We start from the raw sequence: 20807 nt of genomic DNA on the forward strand, positions 1-20807 counted from the left end.
GGGGGGTGGGGATGGCATCATCTGGAGAGAAGGAGCCCACGCTAGAACCTCAGGCAATTCTGAGATCTTAGGAGATGTGAGCAGGGACATGGGTGCAGTTCACCACTGCTCTGCCCAGCTGTCACAATGCTGATCACCCCTAGGGAGATGGGGATAAATGCAGCCCCTTAGGGGACTCCTCCCAGGTCTGTTTGTAAAGTCTGCCCCAGGCGATAAAGAAAGGAGGGCAAGTGTCATCACATTTATGTCCTGCAAGCACTGCTTAAGAAAATAAGAGTTGAACTGGTCATTGCCAACCTCAAAAACAAGCTAATTTCTGCTATCGTTGCATTTAGCTGTTTTAAGAAAGACAGAGGCAGGTGGGCCAGGGCAGTAAGCCTCAGATTTTGATGTGGTGGCCTTAGGAGTGGGTGAGTCAATGGCAACTAAGGGCTGCAGGCCAACAAGGAGCTGCCAGGAGTGCTGTCACAGGAGGGCTGGCTGTGTCCTGCCTCTGGGGGCAGGGAGTGCAGGTGCCATCATTTCTTCCTTTGAACTCTGAACCCCCCATCAAAGCTTCCCTCTCTGTATCTTTCAGTTGACCTATGCGGGTAACGAGGGGCGGTGTGGGCACTGGGAGAAAGTGTCCCTACTCCTACTCTCTTTATTTCTCCAGTATATTTCAATCTGCAGGTATTAAACCATTAGCAGGTAGAGACATCAATTTAGTGGATCGTGACCAGCATTTTATAACATGTAATAGAACAGAACGTATTAGAATCATTGGCTGTAGCAGGGTTGCTAAGAATTATTTTGTGAAAGGTAGGCAGATAGATAGGCTTGGAGCTAGATAGGTACAGAGCTGTGTGCTATTACTGTGGATTGTACTCTATGAAGTTCGGGGGTCGCTGTAGCTGACCTGGGGAGCTGGCACCAGATGGATAAGGTGGGTCTGCTCTCAGGGTCTGTCCTAGGTTCTGAGGCCCAGTCCCAAGCCTGAGGTGTCCCTCTAGACCCAGAGAAAAATCTACCCCAAAGAAAGGTGCTTGTGATGCACTCTCCTTCAAAGACATATGTTTTAGTCAATCAGGCCACTCAGCCAGGGGGCCCCTACTGCAGGAGAAGGAATCCATTCTCCTGGCTGACTGGGAGGTACCACTGTCAGCTGGGGTGTGTCCAGGCGGACTCCACAGGCTGTGTGAGGATGGGGAGCACTGGAATAGCAATCCCCAGTTCTAGTTCCTAGCCTAGGTCTGCCACTCACTGCTGTGTGACTCAGGCAGGCGATTTGCTCTCTGTGGGCCTCAGTTACTCATGTACGGGGGGACAATAGGACCAGGTGATTTCTAAGGTGTTTCTTTCTTAGTCTGTTCCAAGGGGACTTAAGAAAATCTGGATCTTCTGGGAAATCCCAAAAGGGAAGCCCGTGTCGCCCACAGGCCAGCGAGCCCATGGCGAGTCAGCTAGGTATGTTATTTTATTTTATTATTATTGTTTTTTTTAGACAGGGTCTCACTCTGTCGCTCAGGCTGGAGTGCAGTGGCGCGATCTCAGCTCACTGCAACCTCCGCCTCCCGGGTTCAAGCGATTCTCGTGCGTCAGCCTCCTGAGTAGCCGAGTAGCTGGGACTACAGACAGGCGCCACCACGCTCAGCTAATTTTTGTATTTTTAGTAGAGACGGGGTTTTACCATGTTGGCCAGGCTGGTCTTGAACTTCTGACCTCAGGTGATCTGCCCGCCTAGTGCTGTGATTATAGGTGTGAGCCACGGCACCCAGCAGCTAGGTATGTTTGTAGACCCCGGCAGGGGAGGGGGTGGGAGATGGCCCCTCCCTGGCAGCAGCAAGGGCATACGATGACAGAGGCAGCTGGAGCCTGAGCCTGGTCTCCGTGGATAGCATTTATTGGGCGCCATTCTCAGTGTGAAGACAGATAGGCAGGAAGAGCTGAGGGAGGCTGTGGCAGCCACGACCTTTGGAGTCCGGGGGCTGCCCGGGGTGGGGGTGTGGTCGTGAGGGCATGGTCACCCACACATATTGCATATTCTGTGGCAGTGTGCCCAGGCATAAGGCATTGGGGAAGGAGAGAGGCTGCCTGCAGTGAAAGGGAGTGAGGGGGAAGCAACACTGGCCTTCCAGGTCCCTAGGAAAGACCCAGCAGAGACTGAACAGTCTGCCACGCTGTGCCCCACGGCCATTCCGCACCGTTCCCCACCTTCTCTCCGCAGCTTTGGTTGTGGCTCCCTCGGGACTGACAGGACAGGACCCTTCGAGGGCAGGGTCACACACAGGACAGAGGCAGCCAGCACTGCCCCCCCACCCCCAACATAAACACAGAGGGCACCTTCAGGTCCCACGTGCAGCCAGTGAGACGGGACTCACAAGCAGGGTAGACTTCTTCCCCCCAGGGGTCCCCAGAGACTAGAGGACACAGCTGGGGTGGGGCCTGAGGCTGGCCATCCTATGGGTGCTGCCCTCCAACTTTCCTGAATGCCAGGGCTGGCCTTGGTCGGCAGTGTTAAGGAGCTGGCAGGGGAACAGCATGGGAAGGCAGTGTTGCGGGAGGAGAGGCCCCTCATCCACCCCTTGATGTTGTCCCAGTCACTATACCGGCTCCAGCTGTGGGGCCCCAAAAGTGAGCCTCAAGCATCACCTTCATCAGCTGCGTTCCATCTGGGCTTCTGGGTTGCAGGTGTGGTGGGCAGAGGGCACCTCTGGTCCAAACTCCCCCACCTGGGAAGGGTGTTTCTTGCTGCAGCCTCAGCTTATCACTAGCTACTTGGGACACAGGCACCAACAATGACAATGGTGCCAGGTGTGATGTCCCATAGGATATGCCTGCCAGCTTTCTTGGCCACTCTGCCCAATTCCCAAATTCCTAGAGCCCCAGATCCTGGCCTTTCTGCCATGAGACCCAGCCCTGCTTACCTCGGTGCCAAGAACTGCACTGTTTGTAAGCATGCACCCCAGTGACAAAGGCCCCTGTGCAGCCTCAGGGGCCCATTCAGAGCTGCTGCCTCCTGGCCAAGAAGAGAAGAGGCTGAGCCTCAGCAGTGCCCTCTGACCCGGGACTTCTGATTCTGGTTTAAAACCCAGGTAGCCACACAATGCCAGGATGTACACTGCAGGAGCTTTGCTTTTAAGAGCAGGCCAAGCTGGAAGGAAAGAACACTTTGGCTAGGAACAAGTAGGCTGGGCTCTTGTCTCCCTTTGCCTTTTTTTTTTTTTTTTTTGAGACAGGGTCTTGCCCTGTCACCCAGGCTGGAGTACAGTGGTGTAATCAGGGCTCACTACAGCCTTGACCTCCCAGGCTCAAACAATCCTCCCACCTCAGCCTCCCAAGTCGCTGGGACTCCCAGGCACGTGCCACCACACCTGGTAAATTTTTTATTTTTTGTAGAGATGGGGTCTCACTATGTCGCCTAGGCTGGTCTCGAATTCCTGGGCTCAAGCAATCCTCCAACCTCAGCCTCCAAAAGTGTTGGGAATACAGGTGTGAGCCACTGCACCCAGCCCCCACCCCTTTGCCTTTTGCTCTCTGGTCACTTCACCTGTCCAGGCCTCAGTATTCTCATCTGTAAAATGGGAGTGAGAACTCCTGCCCTGATGACCTAAGTAGGGTTTTGTGAGACTCAAAGGAATCAGTGGCCAGCATAGAGTTTTCAGAGGCTAAAAATCACTCGACAAATTTAAGAGTAGGTAATTATCAGCAATTATGGTGAGTCTGAAGTCTTCTGTTCCAGATTCTAAGGGCAGTGTCTGGAAGGCTGAAGTCCTACCTGCTATGAGAATGTGGCTGGAGCCCAGTTAGCTTGAACCTCCAGTGCGACCATTCTGCAGACTGACAGGCCGCTGCCTCCTGCCTCCCAGCTCGCCCCTCCTGCTGCCTGCCTGTCCCTCCTTCTTTCTGTCCTGCTTTCTGGGGACCAGCTTTAGGGACTGCTGGGTTTCCACTTTCTCCATAACTGCAAAGCCATGCAAAACAACACGAAGGGAGGTTGGGAGACACAGCTGGGGATGAGGAAAGGGAGTGGGGCTGAGTAGGGGTGACTTGGACAAAGACACCCTGGCTTTTGGAGCCAAGGGAAGGTGGGAGACCTAGCAGGACAGAGGTATAAATAGAGATGCAAACGTACACGGAACATGAAGTCCCCTCCGAAGGTGGGGGTCTGGGTACCAGCAGGGTCTCTGAGGACTGGGAGCTTCTTAGATTTTCAAAGGGAAGGGAGGCTCCCAGCTTCTGCCTTTCCTCCCTGACCCCACCAAGTTTCACATTTCTCGGAATTTGCAGGGCTCCGATGGGGGCCCCAGGGGTCCTCAGAGCCCGGCCTCCTGCCGGCTGGTGCAAGCAGGCACAGTCGGAGATGGGGGTGCTGGGGGAGAGTGGTGAGGGATGTTGTGCGGGGTCCCACTGGGCAGAAGGCAGCAGGGGCAGTCTCCTGGCCTCCCAGCAGGGGTCCCCCGCCCGCGCCCCCAGGTGCTCCAGGCCCCTCGGGGCAGTCACACGGAGCTCCTGCGCTTCATGAGTCCGCGGAAGGTGGACAGGCTGTGCAGACCCGTGGACACCGAGCTGATGGCGGAGCGTGGCGCCCCGCTGCACAGGCAGCGTCGCGAGGGCGTGTCGCTGTAGCGGCCGCCCCCTCCCGGCGACGAGTGGCTCTGCTCCACGCACGTGTCGGACGTGGAGAGGTCCCGCGGGATGATCATGGGGATGGAGTACTGCAGCTTCTCGCGGCTCTTGTACCACAGGCACGAGCACATGGACTGGAAGTGCAGCACCTCCGCGTAGACGTTGCGGAAGCCGCCGCCGCCCGCTGCCGCCGTGGATGAGGCGGTGTCCGTAGTGTGCGCGCTGCCACTCCCTCCGCCGCCGCCCGCCTGCCCGTTGCGCGTGAGCAGCGCGCGGTGCTCGGCGTCGCGCTTCTCGTCCTCGGCGTTCATGGTCATGAAGCGCAGCACCACGAGGTTGAGGAAGGCGCCGATGACCGTGAGGCCCGTAAGGATGTAGACGAAGCTGAAGGCCACGTACTGCGGCTGCGTCTGCAGGGCCTGGTCCTTCTGCAGCGCCACGTAGTCGCCGAAGCCGATGGTGGTGAGCGTGATGAAGCAGTAGTAGTAGGCCTGGAAGAAGGTCCAGTGCTCGTAGTGGGAGAAGGCGGCGGCGCCGATGCACAGCGTGCTGATGCACGAGAAGAAGCCGATGAGCACCATGTTGGCCATGGACACGTCGGCGCGCCGCATGCCCAGCCCCTTCTTGGCGCGGTGCAGCAGGTACCTCACCAAGGTGTTGATGCGCTCGCCCAGGCTCTGGAACATGACGAGCGTGAGCGGGATGCCCAGCAGCGCGTAGAACATGCAGAACACCTTGCCGCCATCCGTGCTGGGCGCCGCGTGCCCGTAGCCTGGGGGAAAGTGGGAAAGAGGAGAAAAAGCACACATTTTGGGGCTGCCCTTCCAGAAACCTTCTTCTCCCTCCCCGTCGCCCCGCCACCTCCCCCACCTTGTGGGTCTGGGTCCACAGTGATGGGCGCTCCTTATCCCCACGCACTGTGCTAGGCCCTGGCTCATGCGTTCTATTGTACTCTTGTGACACCTGCAGAAGGTATGTAGGAAGGAAGAAATAAGGAGGGATGACTTCCAAGGTCACACGGCTTGGGAGCAGAACAACCGTGTTTGAACTCGAGTCCGTTTGACCTCAATGACGGGACTGTTTTGTATGCCTAGAGAAGGGGTGGCCTGGGTGCTGCTGAGAACTTGTCTAGAGGCACAGGGAGAGTGTGAGGGCACAGGTCAGCTGGGAGAGCTGGATTCTAGTTCAGTGTCCTGGGCTGCGGGCGTGGTCCTTGTCCTCTCCATGCCTCAGTTTCCTTGACTACAAGGTGAGGTGGTTGCCCTGAATGGTTTCTGACATCCTGTGATCCAGTGTACAGGAAGGGAGACTGAGGCAGGGCTGGCTTCTTGGTGGATTCCCCGCTGCCAGCCAAAGCTTATGTGGGGTTGGTTGGCAACAAGGGCCCTTCAGTCTCCCTGGGGCAGCTGGCCCACTGTGCCACAGAAGAAAGGAGACTGCCTGCCCCTCCCTGCAACAGCAGGATGAATGAGTGTTCCGGGGTCCCCATCAGCCTCCAGTTGGAGGCCTTGGGGTCTTCCTCTGTACTTGACCTGATGTAGGATCTGTCCTCATGGGGAGGTGGTGTTACCCTTGGCAAAGCAGGAGCCCTCGGTGTCTTTCCAGGTGTGTTACTATCATCAGCCAGATAATCTCTCTGTACCCCGCCCCTACCCTGGCCCACCCTGAGCCAAGATCAGGGCAGAGGCAAAGGTTCCCTCTGCACCAGCCATTCAAAAGCCTAAGTTGAGAATTCTTCCGTCTAACTGGAGGGAAAATGACCCTGGATGGGAACTCATCCCTAGTGACAGGGCCCTAGTGGCTGTGTGACCTTGGGCAAATTACTCCCCCTCTCTGAACATGTTTCTTCATTTGTAAAGTGTGTTTACTGGTGCTGGCCTGCTTCTTTTATTGTTGATATATTTACTACTTTTATTAACATAATTATGATAATAAAATGACACTGGCATTTTCTTCCATTCTAAGCCTTATCAAATCTTAACCAAATGTTTCTTCTTCCATGCAGTCCTCCTGGATTCCTCACAGCTTATGATCTCTGCCTTATTTGAGTGGCACCGAAAATGTTCAGCTTGTAATTCCAGGGCCAATATTACCACCACCCCCTGTCCTCTAGGATCCCCAACTACATAGTGCTAAACACTAGCTTTGGGGGGAAGGGGTGGCACTGATGGGTCTTGTCACTTTCCTCTCTAGCTTCTACCTCCACATTGCCAGCCATACCTATGGAGGCCCAGAATATGTTTGATAACTAAATTGCAAGGCAGTATACTGTGTGACTCTGTCCTGGACTTGCTCTCTCTGTCTCTCTCTCTCTCTCTCTCTCTCTCTTTCTCTCTCTGTGTGTGTGTGTGTGTGTGTGTGTGTGTGTGTGTATGCATGATTTCTCTGAGCCTTAGTTTCCACATCTATAAAATGGGGTTAATAATACACTTGCCTCACAGGACTTTGGGGAGGAATAAGTAAGATCATGTGTGTAATGCACTTAGCCCAGAGCCTGGTACATATCAAGTGCTCAATAATGGCTCACTGTGATTAATAATGAGTGAAGTGCCAGATTACTGTCATGTTTCCAAGAGAGCAGCCAGGCTTGAGGGCAGCTCAGTTCCAGTAAAGCTGGCACCTCTGTCAACCCAGGGCCATTTGGATCTTAAAGCTCAAGGAGCTCTGGGGACAGCTGCTTGGGGCTGCCCTTAGAACCAGCTCCCCTGCCCCCCTCCACAGCGTCGGGCCAGTAACTATGTCACCATTTGCTAGGGACCTGGACAGCTGAGCTGTAGAGCCACTGTGCTTGGGACGTCTGTGCTCCAGTAGGGTGAGAACAGATTGTGCCCGCCAGCTGGGCCATGGCAGCCAGACCACAACTCACCTCGACAACTGGGCAGGCCCTGAGCCAGAGCTGCTTCTCATCCCATCCTTCCCTGTCCTCCAGGCCGGCACTACTTGGTGGAGAGAGGAGGGCATGGCACCATGGATGGGGCTCAACAGGAAGTAGGGAGCGTGGACATAGCCCCCGCTTGGCCACGTGATAGCTGTGTGAGCTGGCAAATCCCTACCCCTCTCTGGGCTCACTTGTCTTTCCTACACTCTGGAGGATTGAGCTAGAGCTATTAACCCCCACCCTCGCTGCCCGCCAGAGCCGTCTGCAGGAGCACAGGAGAGACTGGGCGTTAGAGCTCTTTGAAACCTGTAGCTTGCGAGATGGAAGCAGTGGTCGTGGGATCTCACAGGGGAAGGGTGACCTGAGAGCATGGGCCTGGGGGCAGGGCCATCTCTGTGGGGTCAGGCAGACACATACCACCATCAGGGGCCCTCACCCCCTCTCTGCCACCACTGCTCCCTTGTCCTGTGTTTGTCATAGGCCGTGACTTCCCTGGGCCCACCGTCTCTTAGGAAAAGCCAGTGCCCCCCTGTCTGGCAGCCTTACTGCCTACTGTGACTGTGCTCACAAAGCACCCAGCTTCAAGGAGCCACACATCCCTTCCTTGCCCTTCTTTTGCTATACCCTGCAGCCACCCCAGAGACCCGTCCTTATCCCACACCCAGCCAAGCCGGCCCCTCCTCTCCACAGTGCTTCCCACACTGCCTCGTGGCCCTCCTCCGCCTCTCCTACCCCAGACCACAAAGACCCAGCTCCTCAGGACCCAGCTTCAGCTGCAAGTGACAACCCCTTCCTCTGCCCTTCATCCTGTTGAACTTAGTGACTTTCAAAGCCAATGACACATCCAGGCTTAACCAGAGGCTCTTATCCCAGGCAGCACCTCATGCTCCACCACAGCCACTGCCCTGTCCAGGCAGCCCTGGCCTAGATGTGCCTCCTCTTTGGGGTCAGATGCCCCCAGGGCTCAATCTCACTTCCTACCGCAGGCTGAGGCTTAAGAATAATAAGTTCTTACCCTTCAGATGTATTTTTAACTTAATCCTCAAAAACTTCTTACAAGGTCACTATTATGACTATCTTCATATTACAGTTGGTGTCATGAAGTCCAGAGAGGCCTTGGGTGTTGGCCAAGGCCACTGGGCCTTTCTGACTCAGCATTCATTCCGGTACGTGGGAGCCAATGCATCACCCAGGAAGGGCGACCAGGCTGGGAGGCCTTGGGAGGAGAGCATTTCACTTGGGCATCAGCCTCAGGCATTGCTCTGAGCCAGTTGCAGCAGAGGTGGTAACAGGAGGGCCATGCTCAGGCAGTCAGACGCTTCTCCAAGTATCTGGCTTAGGGTGCCCCCCGCCCCATTGCCTGTCCCATTGTCACTGGGTGAAAGGGCAAGGGAGTGTGAGGACCTGCTGACGTGGGTGCCCAACTTGGAGGGGTGCCAGCTGGGTGGAGCCACTCCCAGGGGGCCCTGGAGCTTCTGGGAAGTAAGTGGGAGTTTGGCAAGACCCGTCTGCCTGCCAGCAGGCCCGCTGCCTGCCTGGTCCTTGCCCACGTCGCGCTTGGCTTTATGAGGCAGGGGGCAAAAGGTGTTCTCTATCTTCTCTCCTCTGTCAAGGCCTTCGAGTCTCTGGGTGAGGGGCTGCATCTGTCCTTCTGTGTGGCTGACTCTCTGAGGACCCTCTCTCGCAGTACCTGCTGGGCTGATCAACCAGAGCAGATGTTCTGACCGGGAGACTCTGGCCACTGCCTCTCAGAAAACTACCAGGACTATCCATACCGCCTCCTCTCCTAGCCTCCTTTCCCTGAATCCAACATAGGTTTTAAGGTTCTCAGAGCCAGAAATACCGTTAGCCATCATTTGGTTCAGTCTTTACATCGTACAGATGAGGAAATGGAGGCCCAGAGAGGGAAAGCAATCTGTTCAAGGTCACACAGCTTGTGAATGCCAGAACCAGGATTATAACCCAGGATACCTGGTTCTAAAACCAATGCTCTGTCCACTGCCCTCCAGCTCAGGTATGACCAGAGTTGTGCCTCTTCATTCAATCATGGCCCAGCAGCTCCTACTTGGGAGCAACTCAGCTAAGAGGTGGCCTGGGACCCTGGCTGGAGGCACAGAATCCACCTAAGGAAGCCAGGTGGCTGGACATAAAAATTAATTATCAGTGTAAATATTTTAGGGCAGCAGGAAAACCAAGAGATCGGAGGCAAACCCTGGGCCACCTCAGTTCCTCTGTTTTCCTCCCAGAATCACCAAGGAGGTCAGAAACTGGCTGAAGCTGTCTTCCAGGGAGATGAGGGGTGGGGATGGTGGTGTGGGAGTGGGATTGGGTCTGGTCCTCCCTTTTACTGGTCTTTCTCTCCCTGTGACTTATTTTCTTCTATTCAAAGCACAACTAGCCACTCTGAGCCCTTGATCATGGCCTTGGCTGGACTGGGCTTGGCTGCTTGTTCCCCACTGGCCTCCTATGCCTGCTAGTCTGCTTGCTTGACCTCCTACCCTTGGCCTAGCTGGCCACAAGGCCAGGATGCTGGCCACAGCCTTGGGCAGAGGAAAGAGCATGGGGCTAGGAGGCAGGAGATCTGGGGTCTGACCTGACCCTGATCAAAGACAGCTTTGTGTCTTGGCAATTTCCTTCTGGGCCTCAGGTTTCCTCATCTGTGACATGGAAGATAGGGCAAGAGATGAGGTTCCCACCTTTTTCCACTGCCTTTTATTATTTTCTCTGTTCACTCACCCATTCACAGAGGCAAAATTTTGGAAGATTTTATTTATGAAGTTCGATGTGGTGATCAGCACAGTGTGGATACTCTCTAGAGCAGGCACTGAATAAATCATTGTTAGAACCGTAATTAATTTCTTTCCCCATCAAAATTAATTAAGGACACATCTGCCAGTCAGAAAGTCTGATTAGCCTGAGATAATTGACTCTTTGAGATGGAGTTAAGTTATTGTTGTATGTTTGAAATACTGAACACAGGGAGAGGATCTCTGCAGTTTAGTGGAGTAGAGAAGATCACAGGCTCTGAAGCCAAATGACTTTATCTTTGGCCACACTGCTTAATCCACTGTGCCTCAGTTTTCTCATCCGTAAAATGGGAATAATGAAGTACTCACTTCATAGACTTGGTGTGGGGACTTGATTGAGTTCATAGACTTAACATGCTTAGGACATGGAGACCAATAAATATGAATTATTAATATGAATATTTTGGGGAGCACCAAGATTTGATGATCTTTAAAGTTCCTTTCAGTGCCAACATTCTATGATCAGTGTTTACTCAAGTTATTTTTCTGAAATACCAGTTCCACGGAATGTTAACAACTGTTGGATGAGAAAAGAGTTGCTTGGCTCAATTAAATTGGGGAAATGCTGAATTTAACAGGATTCACCATCATTTGATTTGAGCCTAGGCTTTCTCAGGGCTACATATGTGTTCATGTGCAAGGTCGATCAAGGCCGAGAAAAGGTGCCTGTCTTCCCACTTCCTTGACCGTGGAGCACTTTTCTCACAGTGCACATTACCAAGCAAGTGTTTCTGGGAGCACAGTTTGGGAAACGCTCCTGTGCAGTATCAAGAACCTCTGAGGTCCTTCCCCCAGGTCTCTGACGACATGATTCTTTGATCTCCTTCTATGGGTGGCCCAGCCCTTCTGTAGAATAGAAACCACAGCCCTTGGCAATGCCAGCTGTGCCTGTCTCCAGGCTGACCTAGTTATCTAATGTAAATAGGCAATGGCTGGGCTAATGTTTGTCCTGAGGGAAGGTGGATGAGGGACCTGTGGCCTGAGGTGCCCAAAGGCCGTGAACTCTGGGCTGATGCCAAAGTGACCTCAGTGTGGCTTGGGCCTGGTGTGGCAGCCAGAGAGGAGTGCGGGCTTGGGGGAGACAGAGGCAGCTCTGGGGGCTGCAAGACACAGGGAGGGCCCTCAGAGGAAGGCTGGGCTCCCCTGTTGGATGGCAGAGGGCAGCTGGGCTCAGAGGGCACCTAGGGGAGGGCCCACGAGGAACCAGCTCAGGGGCCTGAGGCACAGACATGGAGCTGCCCCTCAGTGTGGGGATGGCGGCAGTGTGGAACCAGGAAGTGGGACTGCAGGCTCTGAGGGAGCCTAATTGGCATGTTAAAGGAGATGAGGCGGAAGGAGCCCAGCTTCTGTGCCCAGGTCTTGGGGGAGGAGAGGAGGGAGGGGCTGTAGCTTGGTGGAGACGGGAGGAGGGCGCAGGTGCTCTCCCTCCTCCTGTGAGATGCAGCTCAGACACTGCCTTTCCCGAGAACCTTCTGGGAACCTTCTCTGGGCACTGAAGGGGCCTCTCCTCCCTCTGCCCCTCTCAGGCCCCCACCCTGTATTTGGGCACTCATGTCCACAGAGGAGTCCTGCAGGGCTGGCTTGTCCCCTCAGTGTCCAGAACAGGCCTGGAGTGGGAGGGCTGCAGAACTCAGAGGCTCCAGTTCTGAAGGACTCTGAGGTCTGGGATGGTGATGAGAAACCACCCCTTAGACATCCAGGATGGGGACGGGAGGTGGCCCTTGGCAGGAGGGCCTCGGGTGACTCATAGCTCCTGCCTTCACTGTGGCCTCTGGCCCCTTCAAAATGAGGTCAGCTTCAAGGTTCAGAAGGAATCCCCCCTGCACTGGGCCTGGGCAAGCCCCTAGCTAGGCCTGGGAACCACCAGGTCTCATGGAGCTGGGGTAGGGGTGGGACCAATGTACAGAATGGGGTCTGGAGTTTGTCCCTCTTCAGGCCAGAGCTCCTGGGAAGGACAGCTCTGAAGCACAGCACCTATCCGCTTCTTCTGCCCTGCCCCTTCCCGAGGCCTCTCTTCCCATTGTCCCATCTCCTCTCCCAGCTCTTCCCCCCAACTACACCCAGCAGCTTCTCTCCCTGCCCCATGCTTCCTCCTGGACTCCCCACTCTTGGGCCCACTGCTCTCTCCTCTCTTGCCTTGAGCTTCCTCCCATCCACAGGTGGCCCTAGTACTGATCTGGGGGCCTCTGATGTAGGACAAACCCCCAAAGCCCCCATCCCCCACCCTCCTCAGGCCCATGTGTGATGCAGGGAGCTCAGAGGGAGGGTGCTGGTGTCATGGAAAATCCCTGCGGCAGCCAAGGTCAGTGTTTGCAGACACAGCCTGGCCTAGAGCCAGGCCTGCCTCCCTGGCCAGCTCCTTCTGGCCCATCCCAGAGGCCGGCTTTGTGCAGAGGCCCTCAGAGGCACCCCAGGGCTGCTCTGGGTGCCTGGGGATAGGGACCTTAGGAGCGATCAGTCCTGGTGTGACAACGTAGTTCAACCCACTCCTTTTTTGTTTTGTTTTGTTTTGTTTCTTTGAGACGGAATCTCGCTCTGTTGCCCAGGCTGGAGTGCAGTGGCATGACCTCAGCTCACTGCAACCTCTACCTCCTGGGTTCAAGTGATTCTTCTGCCTCAGCCTCCCGAGTAGCTGGGACTACAGGTGTGAACCACCACATCCGGCTAATTTTTAGTAGAGACGGGGTTGTACCATATTGGCCAGGCTGGTCTCGAACTCCTGATCTCAAGTGATCCACCTGCCTCGGCCTCCCAAAGTGCTGGGATTACAGGCATGAGCCACGGTGCCCTTCCCCCCACTCATTTTATAGATGGGTAAACTGAGGCTGAGAGAGGAGCAGGGACTAGCCCAAGGTCACAGCAACTCAGTGACACAGCTAGGACTGGAATCCAGGGCCCTCATGTCGTCTTTTACTGCACTATGCTGCAGAAGGGAGCATCTTGAAGTCTGTTCTGATAGGCCAAGGAGTAACAAGGGCTGGTTAAACACTTCTGTTACACAAGGGCTAGCTTGAGGTTGTGCTGGACTTGAGTTGGTGATGCAGCCAGGAGAAATAGACCTAGATGATCTATTGATGAGGTCCCTGACCTCAAAACACTTTCCATCTGGGATTGAATCAAATGAAACCTCTCAGTGGAAGCACTTTGAAAACTTCAGTGCCCTGTATAAAGCAGAGGTTATTATTACACAAATTATTAAAATGCATGGCAAAGGTGGGAAATGTTTTAGGAGGGATTTAAGACAGAAGCTGAAGGAGGGCTGGACATAGAGAACTTTGGTTGGGTTATCAGGGAGGGCTTCATGGAGGAGGTGACATTTGCTCTGCGCTCTGAAGGGTGGATAGGAAATGCAGGGTTCTGATGAGGGGAGCTACTGAGGCAAGGATACAATGTTAGGATGACACATGATGTGTTAAGGTCAGAGAAAATAGACCTGCGTGGGACTGGTGTGTGTGCTCACAAATGGGGTTGGTGTGGGGGCCAGCGGACTCTCTCAGAAAGGCAACTGCATGATACGAATCAAGAAGCTTAGAAATGTGTCTACCCAGTGGCCCTGCAGTGGCACTTCTAGGAATCTCTGCTCGGAAAATAACCAGAGATCAGAACAAAGATTTATGAACAAGGATGTTTATAGCAGCATTTTCATTGTGAAAAATTGTAAACAGTCCAAATATCCACCAATAGAGTTTGGTTAAACATATTAAGGTATATTTATGTGGTGGAATATTGTGCGACCATTAAAGTGCAGTTCTTGAACAGTCTCTTGATTACATAGAAAACTACCACATCATGTTAAATTAAAAGGGTAGGAGACAACGCTTTCTATATTGTGGGATCCCACGCTAATATGAAAATATGAAAAATGTGGCTGGGCACACTCGTTCATGCCTGTAAACCCAGCATTTGGGGAGGCTGAGGTGGGAGGATCCCTTGATCCCAGGAATCCGAGACCAACCTGGGCAACACAGTGAGACCCATCTCTAGAAAAAACGAAAAATTAGCTAGGCATGGTGGCTTGTACTTGTGGTCCCAGCTACTCAAGAGTCTGAGGTGGGAGGATCCCTTGAGCCCGGAAGGTCGAGGCTGTGGTGAGCAGTAATTGCACCACTACACTCCAGCCTGGTTGACAGAGGGAGACCCTGTTTCAAAAAAAAATGTATATTCACATATACATTTTGTATGTGTACACACACATATATAGCTGTAAGGAAATATTCTAAAGCTCATATAGCTTATCTCTGAATAATGGGCTCGTGATTAATTTTAATTTTCCTCTTATAAATTCTACACTACAAAAAACTATTACTTTTGTAAGTAGAAAACGATGAATATTATAAACCTAAAAACAGCACAAGTTCTTCTGGCGTTCTTGGAACAGGAAGTACAGTTGAAAAGTGAAGATCGTCAAGGTGAGAAGGGGCCAAAATTTGAGGTGCTTTCAAGGGTGGGTTCAGGAATGAAGTCTTCATTTTAAGGCAATGAGGAGCCATGGATGGCTCCTGAGCAGGGGAGGGCTGTGCTCAGAGAGATATTGAGCTGAATGCCTGGCAACCCTGGGCAGGGGCGTGGCTGTGGGAGATGGGGGCAGGTGGATCCACTGAGGTCCTCTGCATGGTCCAGTTGTCAAGTGCTCAGGCCTGAGCTAGAGGGAAGCGGAGGATCCAAGAGTTCGGGATGAGAGGAGGAGGTAGGGGCGAGGGGCCGAGAAAGGAGAGGACAGGAAGGGGCGAGGGGAGGAGAGTGGATGCATGGTGTGTGGGATGCCCTGCATTCATGGGTGAAACTGTAAGCCCCACGAGGACAGGGGTTCTCATCTCTTTTGTTTGCTACTGGATCCCTCACACCTGGAAGGGGGCTTGGCACCGAGCTGCTGCTTCATCAATTTCTGTTGAATGAATGCCTGAGGGAGAGGGAGGCATCAGAGATGAGCCTGAGGTTTGAACAGAATGGAGACGGAGAGGATAAGCAGAGCGTGAGGGCTAAAGCAGGCAATGCCACACCACCAGCCAGTTATCCTGGGGGTCCTGGGCAGGGCCCTGACCTGGGGCCGGTGGGGCCTGTTCTAAGCTAGCCATTGAGCCAGGTGCCATGGCCCAGGCCTGTGGCCTGTCTGCATCCTCATGACCAGCTGGACAGGGCATCTGTGAGCTCAGAGCTTCTAACAGATTGGATCTGGTGGGGTTTTAATTAAATGAATCCACCAGGAACAGCCTGGCATTGAGAAAGGAATTCCACAGCACAATTTAAAGTGGACTTGGCCCTCTTCGTGGATGGCTGAGGTGCCAGTTCTCCCCCACATGCTTTTTTCAAGGCCTTGTCCGTGACGCTGGCATCTGGCTGGCCCGAGTCTTACACATTTACACTCCCAGGCCTTTCCTGTTGAGCCCATTGAGGAGAAACAGGGGTGTGTTGGCATCTCCTTGCCACAATCCCCTAAAGGGAATGAACTTCTCCCAGCTGGAAGCCCTGTTGCATCTGAGGAGCAGCAGAGGCCAGCCTAGGTGTGGGCCCAGTGTCTGGCTGCCTGAAATCTCACCCTGTGGGCAGTGTTATGGGGGCAGGGCGGGGCCCAGAGGGTGATGGTGCATAGGAATTACAAAGTACTAGGAGTCAGGAGGCCTGGCTACCATCCTAGCTTTACTATTACCTTGCTGTATGACAGGGGTCAGCAAACTGTTTCCTGTAAAGGGCCAGATAGTAAATACTTTAGGCTTTATGAGTCTGTGGTCTCTTGCAACTACTCGACTCTGCCATAGAACCAAGAAAGAAGCCATGGATACTACGTGACAATGGGCATGGCAAATTTAGTGTTCCAATAAAACTTTATTGACAGCAACAAGTGGTGGGCCAGATTCAGTCCATAGTCCCTAGTTTGCTAAGCCTACTGCAGGGTGTTTGTTAAGCCACGCCAGCTCCCTGAGACTTATCTGAGTCAGTTTTCTTATCTCAATTTTTCCTACCTTCAAAAGAGAAGTTAGATTAGAAGATCCCTTATGTCTCTTCTTCCCTGAAAAGTTGTATTTTAGCATTGAATAAATCGCTAGTTCCTCCTATTCCATGTACCATGCAGAGGCCCTGAGGAGAGGGGTACATTTTGAGTAGGGTCTGGTGCCTAAACCTGGCTGCGGACATGGTGTCAGCAGCTCTTGGGAGGGCTCCTTTCCACATTTCTGGACACTGCTCGTGCTCTTTGTTCTGCCTGTTGGGCTTCTACTCCTCCATCAAAGCCCATTTCAAAAGTCACCCCCTCTCTGAAGCCTTCCCTGATCTCACCCACCTAAACAAATCAGTGCTCCAGGGGCCCTTTGTTCATTACTCATCATCCTTCAAACATTTCTCCACTCCAACCAGCAGGTGTTTTTGAGTCCTTAATATGTGCTGTGCTCTGAGTTCTAGAATAATAATCCCTTGTATTTCATTTGTGCAGGACTTTATCAATTACAAAGCAATCCCTATACATTCTATTGTTTGAGCTTGCATTGCTGTCCTTTAGAGGAGGTGCTATTATTCCTATTTTACAGATGTGGAACCTGAGGCTCAGAGAGAGAGACAGTGTTTCATCTCAGGCCATAAATGCTAGAATCAAACTTGAAATTCAAAGGCAGTTTTTTTCTGCTGCACTTGGCTGCCCCGGGACTCTTCACACCAAGATGGAAGTCAGAAGACCTGGGGTGTGGTTCTAGTTGTGCTGCTGTGTGATCCCAGGCAAGACGCTGCCCCTCTCTGGGCCTCAAGCGCTTCTTCTGGGAAATGAAGAACTTAGAAGACATTCTTGAGGCCCTTCAGCATTCTAGGATTGTGGGCTTTCAGAGGGCCACATTCTCTCCCTCACAAACAGTGGAGACAGCAATAGTTTCAGTCAGACAAAGGCCACTGGGAATGTCAGCTGGCCCAAAGCAATAACACTGGGCATTTGGGTATATGCCAGACCGACAGTCCTGGTGGGCACTGATCAGATGCTGTGGAGAGGGTGAGGGACCTGGGGCCGGCCTGGATTCAGCCCAGCTCTGATTGTAACATTCCCCAGCTGAAGCGGAGGGGCAGGCAGAGCTAGGTGGAAAATCCCTGACCCGGCCCCATACACCCTCCCGGCCCTCAGGGGCACATGGAGTCAGGGAGGAGATGGCCACGTGTCCCTGCCTGAGTCTCCCATGCCAAGACAAGCCAGAACATTTGGGAATCGTGTTGGTACCCAGCTTCTCCTCTACTCCCTGCCACTCATTTCATGCAGGAGACCAGGATCTTGGGGACTTGGGCCTTTGCTTTCTTTCATTTATTTAGCTGCTGCTGCTTTTTATTTTGGCTGTCATTTTGTCCTGTAAGTCTGTACGCAGAGGCTATCGAGGGCAGGGGTACTGCCTTGTACTTCTTAGTGGCTCAGTGCCTGGCACACAGCAGCTAATGGTGGTGGTAACAACAACAGCAGCGGTAGTAATAATAAAACTCACATTTATTAAGCACTTGTATTCCAGACGCTGTACACTGTAGTAAGTGCTTTCTGCGCATTCGTTTATTTAGTCTTCACAAACATTTTAGATGAGTATTATGTCCACTTTGCAGATAAGGAAACTGAGACACAGAAAGTTTCCATGACTCATTCAAGCCCACACAGCTAGTGAATGTCTGAGCCAGGGGACAAGCTCAGGCCGGTCACCTTGTCCAGTCTAACTAATGTTAGTTGAATGGATGCTGCATGCCAGAAGGCAGGTGCCCTGGCTTTTCAGCTAAGGAGACTGGGCTGAGTGAGTGGCTGGTGATTTGGACAAGGCCACACAGGTATGTGGCCTCCAGGGCCTCTGGGCTGGGGCCCAGGGATCAGGATCCATGGCCCATCTAAGGGGACCTTGATGCATCCCTCCTTATTTATTTATTTATTTATTTATTTATTTATTTTGAGATGGAGTCTCACTCTGTCACCCAGGCTGGAGTGCAGTAGCATGATCTCGGCTCACTGCAACCTCCGCCTCCTGGGTTCAAGTGATTCTCCTGCCTCATCCTCCTGAGTAGCTGGAATTACAGGTGTGTGCTACCACTCCTGGCTAATTTTTGTATTTTTAGTAGAGACAGGGTTTCGCCATGTTGGCCAGGCTGGTCTCGAACTCCTGACCTCAAGTGATCCGCCCACCTTGGCCTCCCAAAGTACTGGGATTACAGGCCTGAGCCACTGCATCCTGCCTGCATCCCTCCTCTTAAGGTTGTTCTGGAAAATGATGGCCTGGGGAGGATAGGCAGGCGGGTGCTCTCTCCAGCTCTGCTTCCTGATCCTTCCTGCTCAACCCCTCCCCAGCAGCAGTTGGGCCTGAGAGTGCACTGGGTCTCCACAGAGGACCCATCCACTGGCCTGAGCCAAATGGCAGGAGGCCGCAGGCTGAGGCTGGCCACAGGCTGTTGGGGGCTCATGGCCAGCCCTGGAAGAAGACACCCTGCCTCTGGCAGAGGGAGCTGTGGCACCTGGGGAGGCTGAGTGGGAAGCAGGGTCCCCAGGGAGCCTGCGGCACTTGCCTGGTCTCAAGAATATCATCTGGAAAATCAGCAAGGTGAAAATGGCTTTATTCCCTCTTAGCTTGTCTTAATTAATTAATTGAGCAAACATTTCTTAAGCACCTACTACTCTGTGCCAGGCACTAGGCTAAGTGAAGAGAGGATGCAGAGACAGGCCAGCTGGATCTTGCCCTCTGGGAACAAAGACTTGTTGAGAAAGGCAGGGAGGTCTTTGCACTAACTCTAGAAATCTGAAACTGTTCTAAAACAGTTGCCAGCAGGCAGGTGGGAAATGGCTCTGAGCAAAGATTTGCCCCAAGATATGATACATCTGTGCCAGAGGGGCCCATTCGGTGAAAGCGGGACCCAGGAACCTGGAAAGGGAGTCAGAAGGCCCAGGCATCTTGCCAGCGTTCCTGTGGCTGGAAGCATGGCATTTTCCACGTCTTGCAGCCTTGGAAGATGACCCTGGACACCTGGAAACATTGTTCAGAGTCAGTGTGAACACCTGGCTGGTGTGCAGAGCTGCTTGGCCCTGGTTGTCACTACAGATTGGATCAAGGTCAATGTCTGAGGCTACACTCTCTCTTTTCCTCCTTCTTTCTTTCTTTTCTGGTTTGTTTGCCATTTACTATTTTTTAAAACCAACTTTTAAATTTTAGAACAGTTTCAGATTTATAGAGTTAGTGCAGAGACCTCCCTTCCTTTCTCAATAGTCAGCACCTCTCCTACGTTGATGCAGTGCTAGCTGCTGTTCCTCCCCCTGCACCTTGCCTTCCCCCAGGAAGCCTCCTTCCTGCTGTGGCCCCAGGAGCCTCCTCTGCTCTCCCCACGTAACATCCATCTCTGCCACTCGGTGGGCCTCTCTTGGCAGGCGCTGGCTGGCCTATTTACCCATCTCCTTATGTACAGCGGTGACTCTGAGCAAAGCTCCTTTTAGTCAAGTCTGCCTACACAGCACGGGGGATGAGGGCTGGCTCACACGGAGGGGTGCTGGGCACTGGACAAGCCTTTTGGGAGGTGGTCAGGGCTCAGGCCTGGACCCCTGCGTGGGTGCTGTCCTGCTGGCCTCCCCTCTGTGCAGCTGAGTCTGGGCTGCAGGTGGGAATGCAGAGGATGGAGCATAGGAAGTAAGGGCGAGAAAGGGAGGCATTCACACGCCTGAGCGGAGCCTGTGCTATGGGATCCTCTGTGAACAGTGGCAATGGTGGCAGGGAACCTGGATGCCCTCACACTTGTTATCCCTAATGTTCCCCATGACCTGAAGGTGGCCATGATTTGCTCCTTTTTGATGGGGAAACTAAGGTTCAGGAAGGTTAGACACTGCTGGCCCAAGGTCACACAGATAAAAATTGGCAAAGGTAGGATTCAACCTTGTCTGACCCCCTCAGATGTTCCCAGGACCACTCCCTTTGTCAAAGCACATAGAAAGCATGTCCAACAGGCCAACATCCCAAGACCGTTGTACTCCACTCTAGGCAGAATCTGGCCTTGCAGTCTTGGTGCCGTGCACACAGCAGGTGCTCAAACTGTGAGGATGGAAGAGGCCTTCCTAGCCAAAGCTCCTCTCTCCTGAGCCTCGCCCCACCCTGCTTTCTGCCAGGCAGATGCACCCTGAAGTTGGGTAGCCTGTCCTTTCTGTCCTAGGGATGTGTCAGTGTGGCCCTGCGCCAGACAGAGCAGGAGGTGAGAGGGGGAAGCTGGAGTGCAGGGGTCAGGGATCCAGGGAGGCTGTCTGTGGTGGGCATAGTTGCGGGCTCTGCCCGCTTCTACCTTTTTGGAACTGTCTGTCCTACAGCAACCCTAGTCAAGGGCGGACCTAGGCAGCCCCTTTGTACCATGTCATCCTGGCACCAGAGCAGATTGGACCAGGGTTGGACACCTGGGCTGAGAGGACTTGGCTGGGCTTAGCAATTCACATTCTCTCTTCCAGGAATTGTGATGGGCTGAGGGGCTGGGTCAGCTGTGAGGGGCTGAGCTGCAGGGTTAGAAAGAGGTGAGTCCTGGCTGGGACCAGGGTAAGCCCAAGCCAC

General features: G+C 53.4%; 1 protein-coding gene across 1 annotated transcript in view; it reads right to left on the reverse strand.

The window, feature by feature from the left end:
• Positions 1–1859: 1859 nt before the first annotated feature.
• The window catches only part of KCNK3 (potassium two pore domain channel subfamily K member 3), a 40944-nt gene continuing 21996 nt past the window's right edge, over positions 1860–20807 (reverse strand). Inside the window, exon 2 of the mRNA XM_008952528.5 lies at positions 1860–5380. Within this exon, the coding sequence (XP_008950776.2) occupies positions 4479–5380 (902 nt within the window). The 3' untranslated portion in view covers positions 1860–4478. The remainder of the gene's footprint in view (positions 5381–20807) is intronic.

Source organism: Pan paniscus, chromosome 12, assembly GCF_029289425.2.
Source record: "Pan paniscus chromosome 12, NHGRI_mPanPan1-v2.0_pri, whole genome shotgun sequence".
NCBI classification, from domain to species: domain Eukaryota; kingdom Metazoa; phylum Chordata; class Mammalia; order Primates; family Hominidae; genus Pan; species Pan paniscus.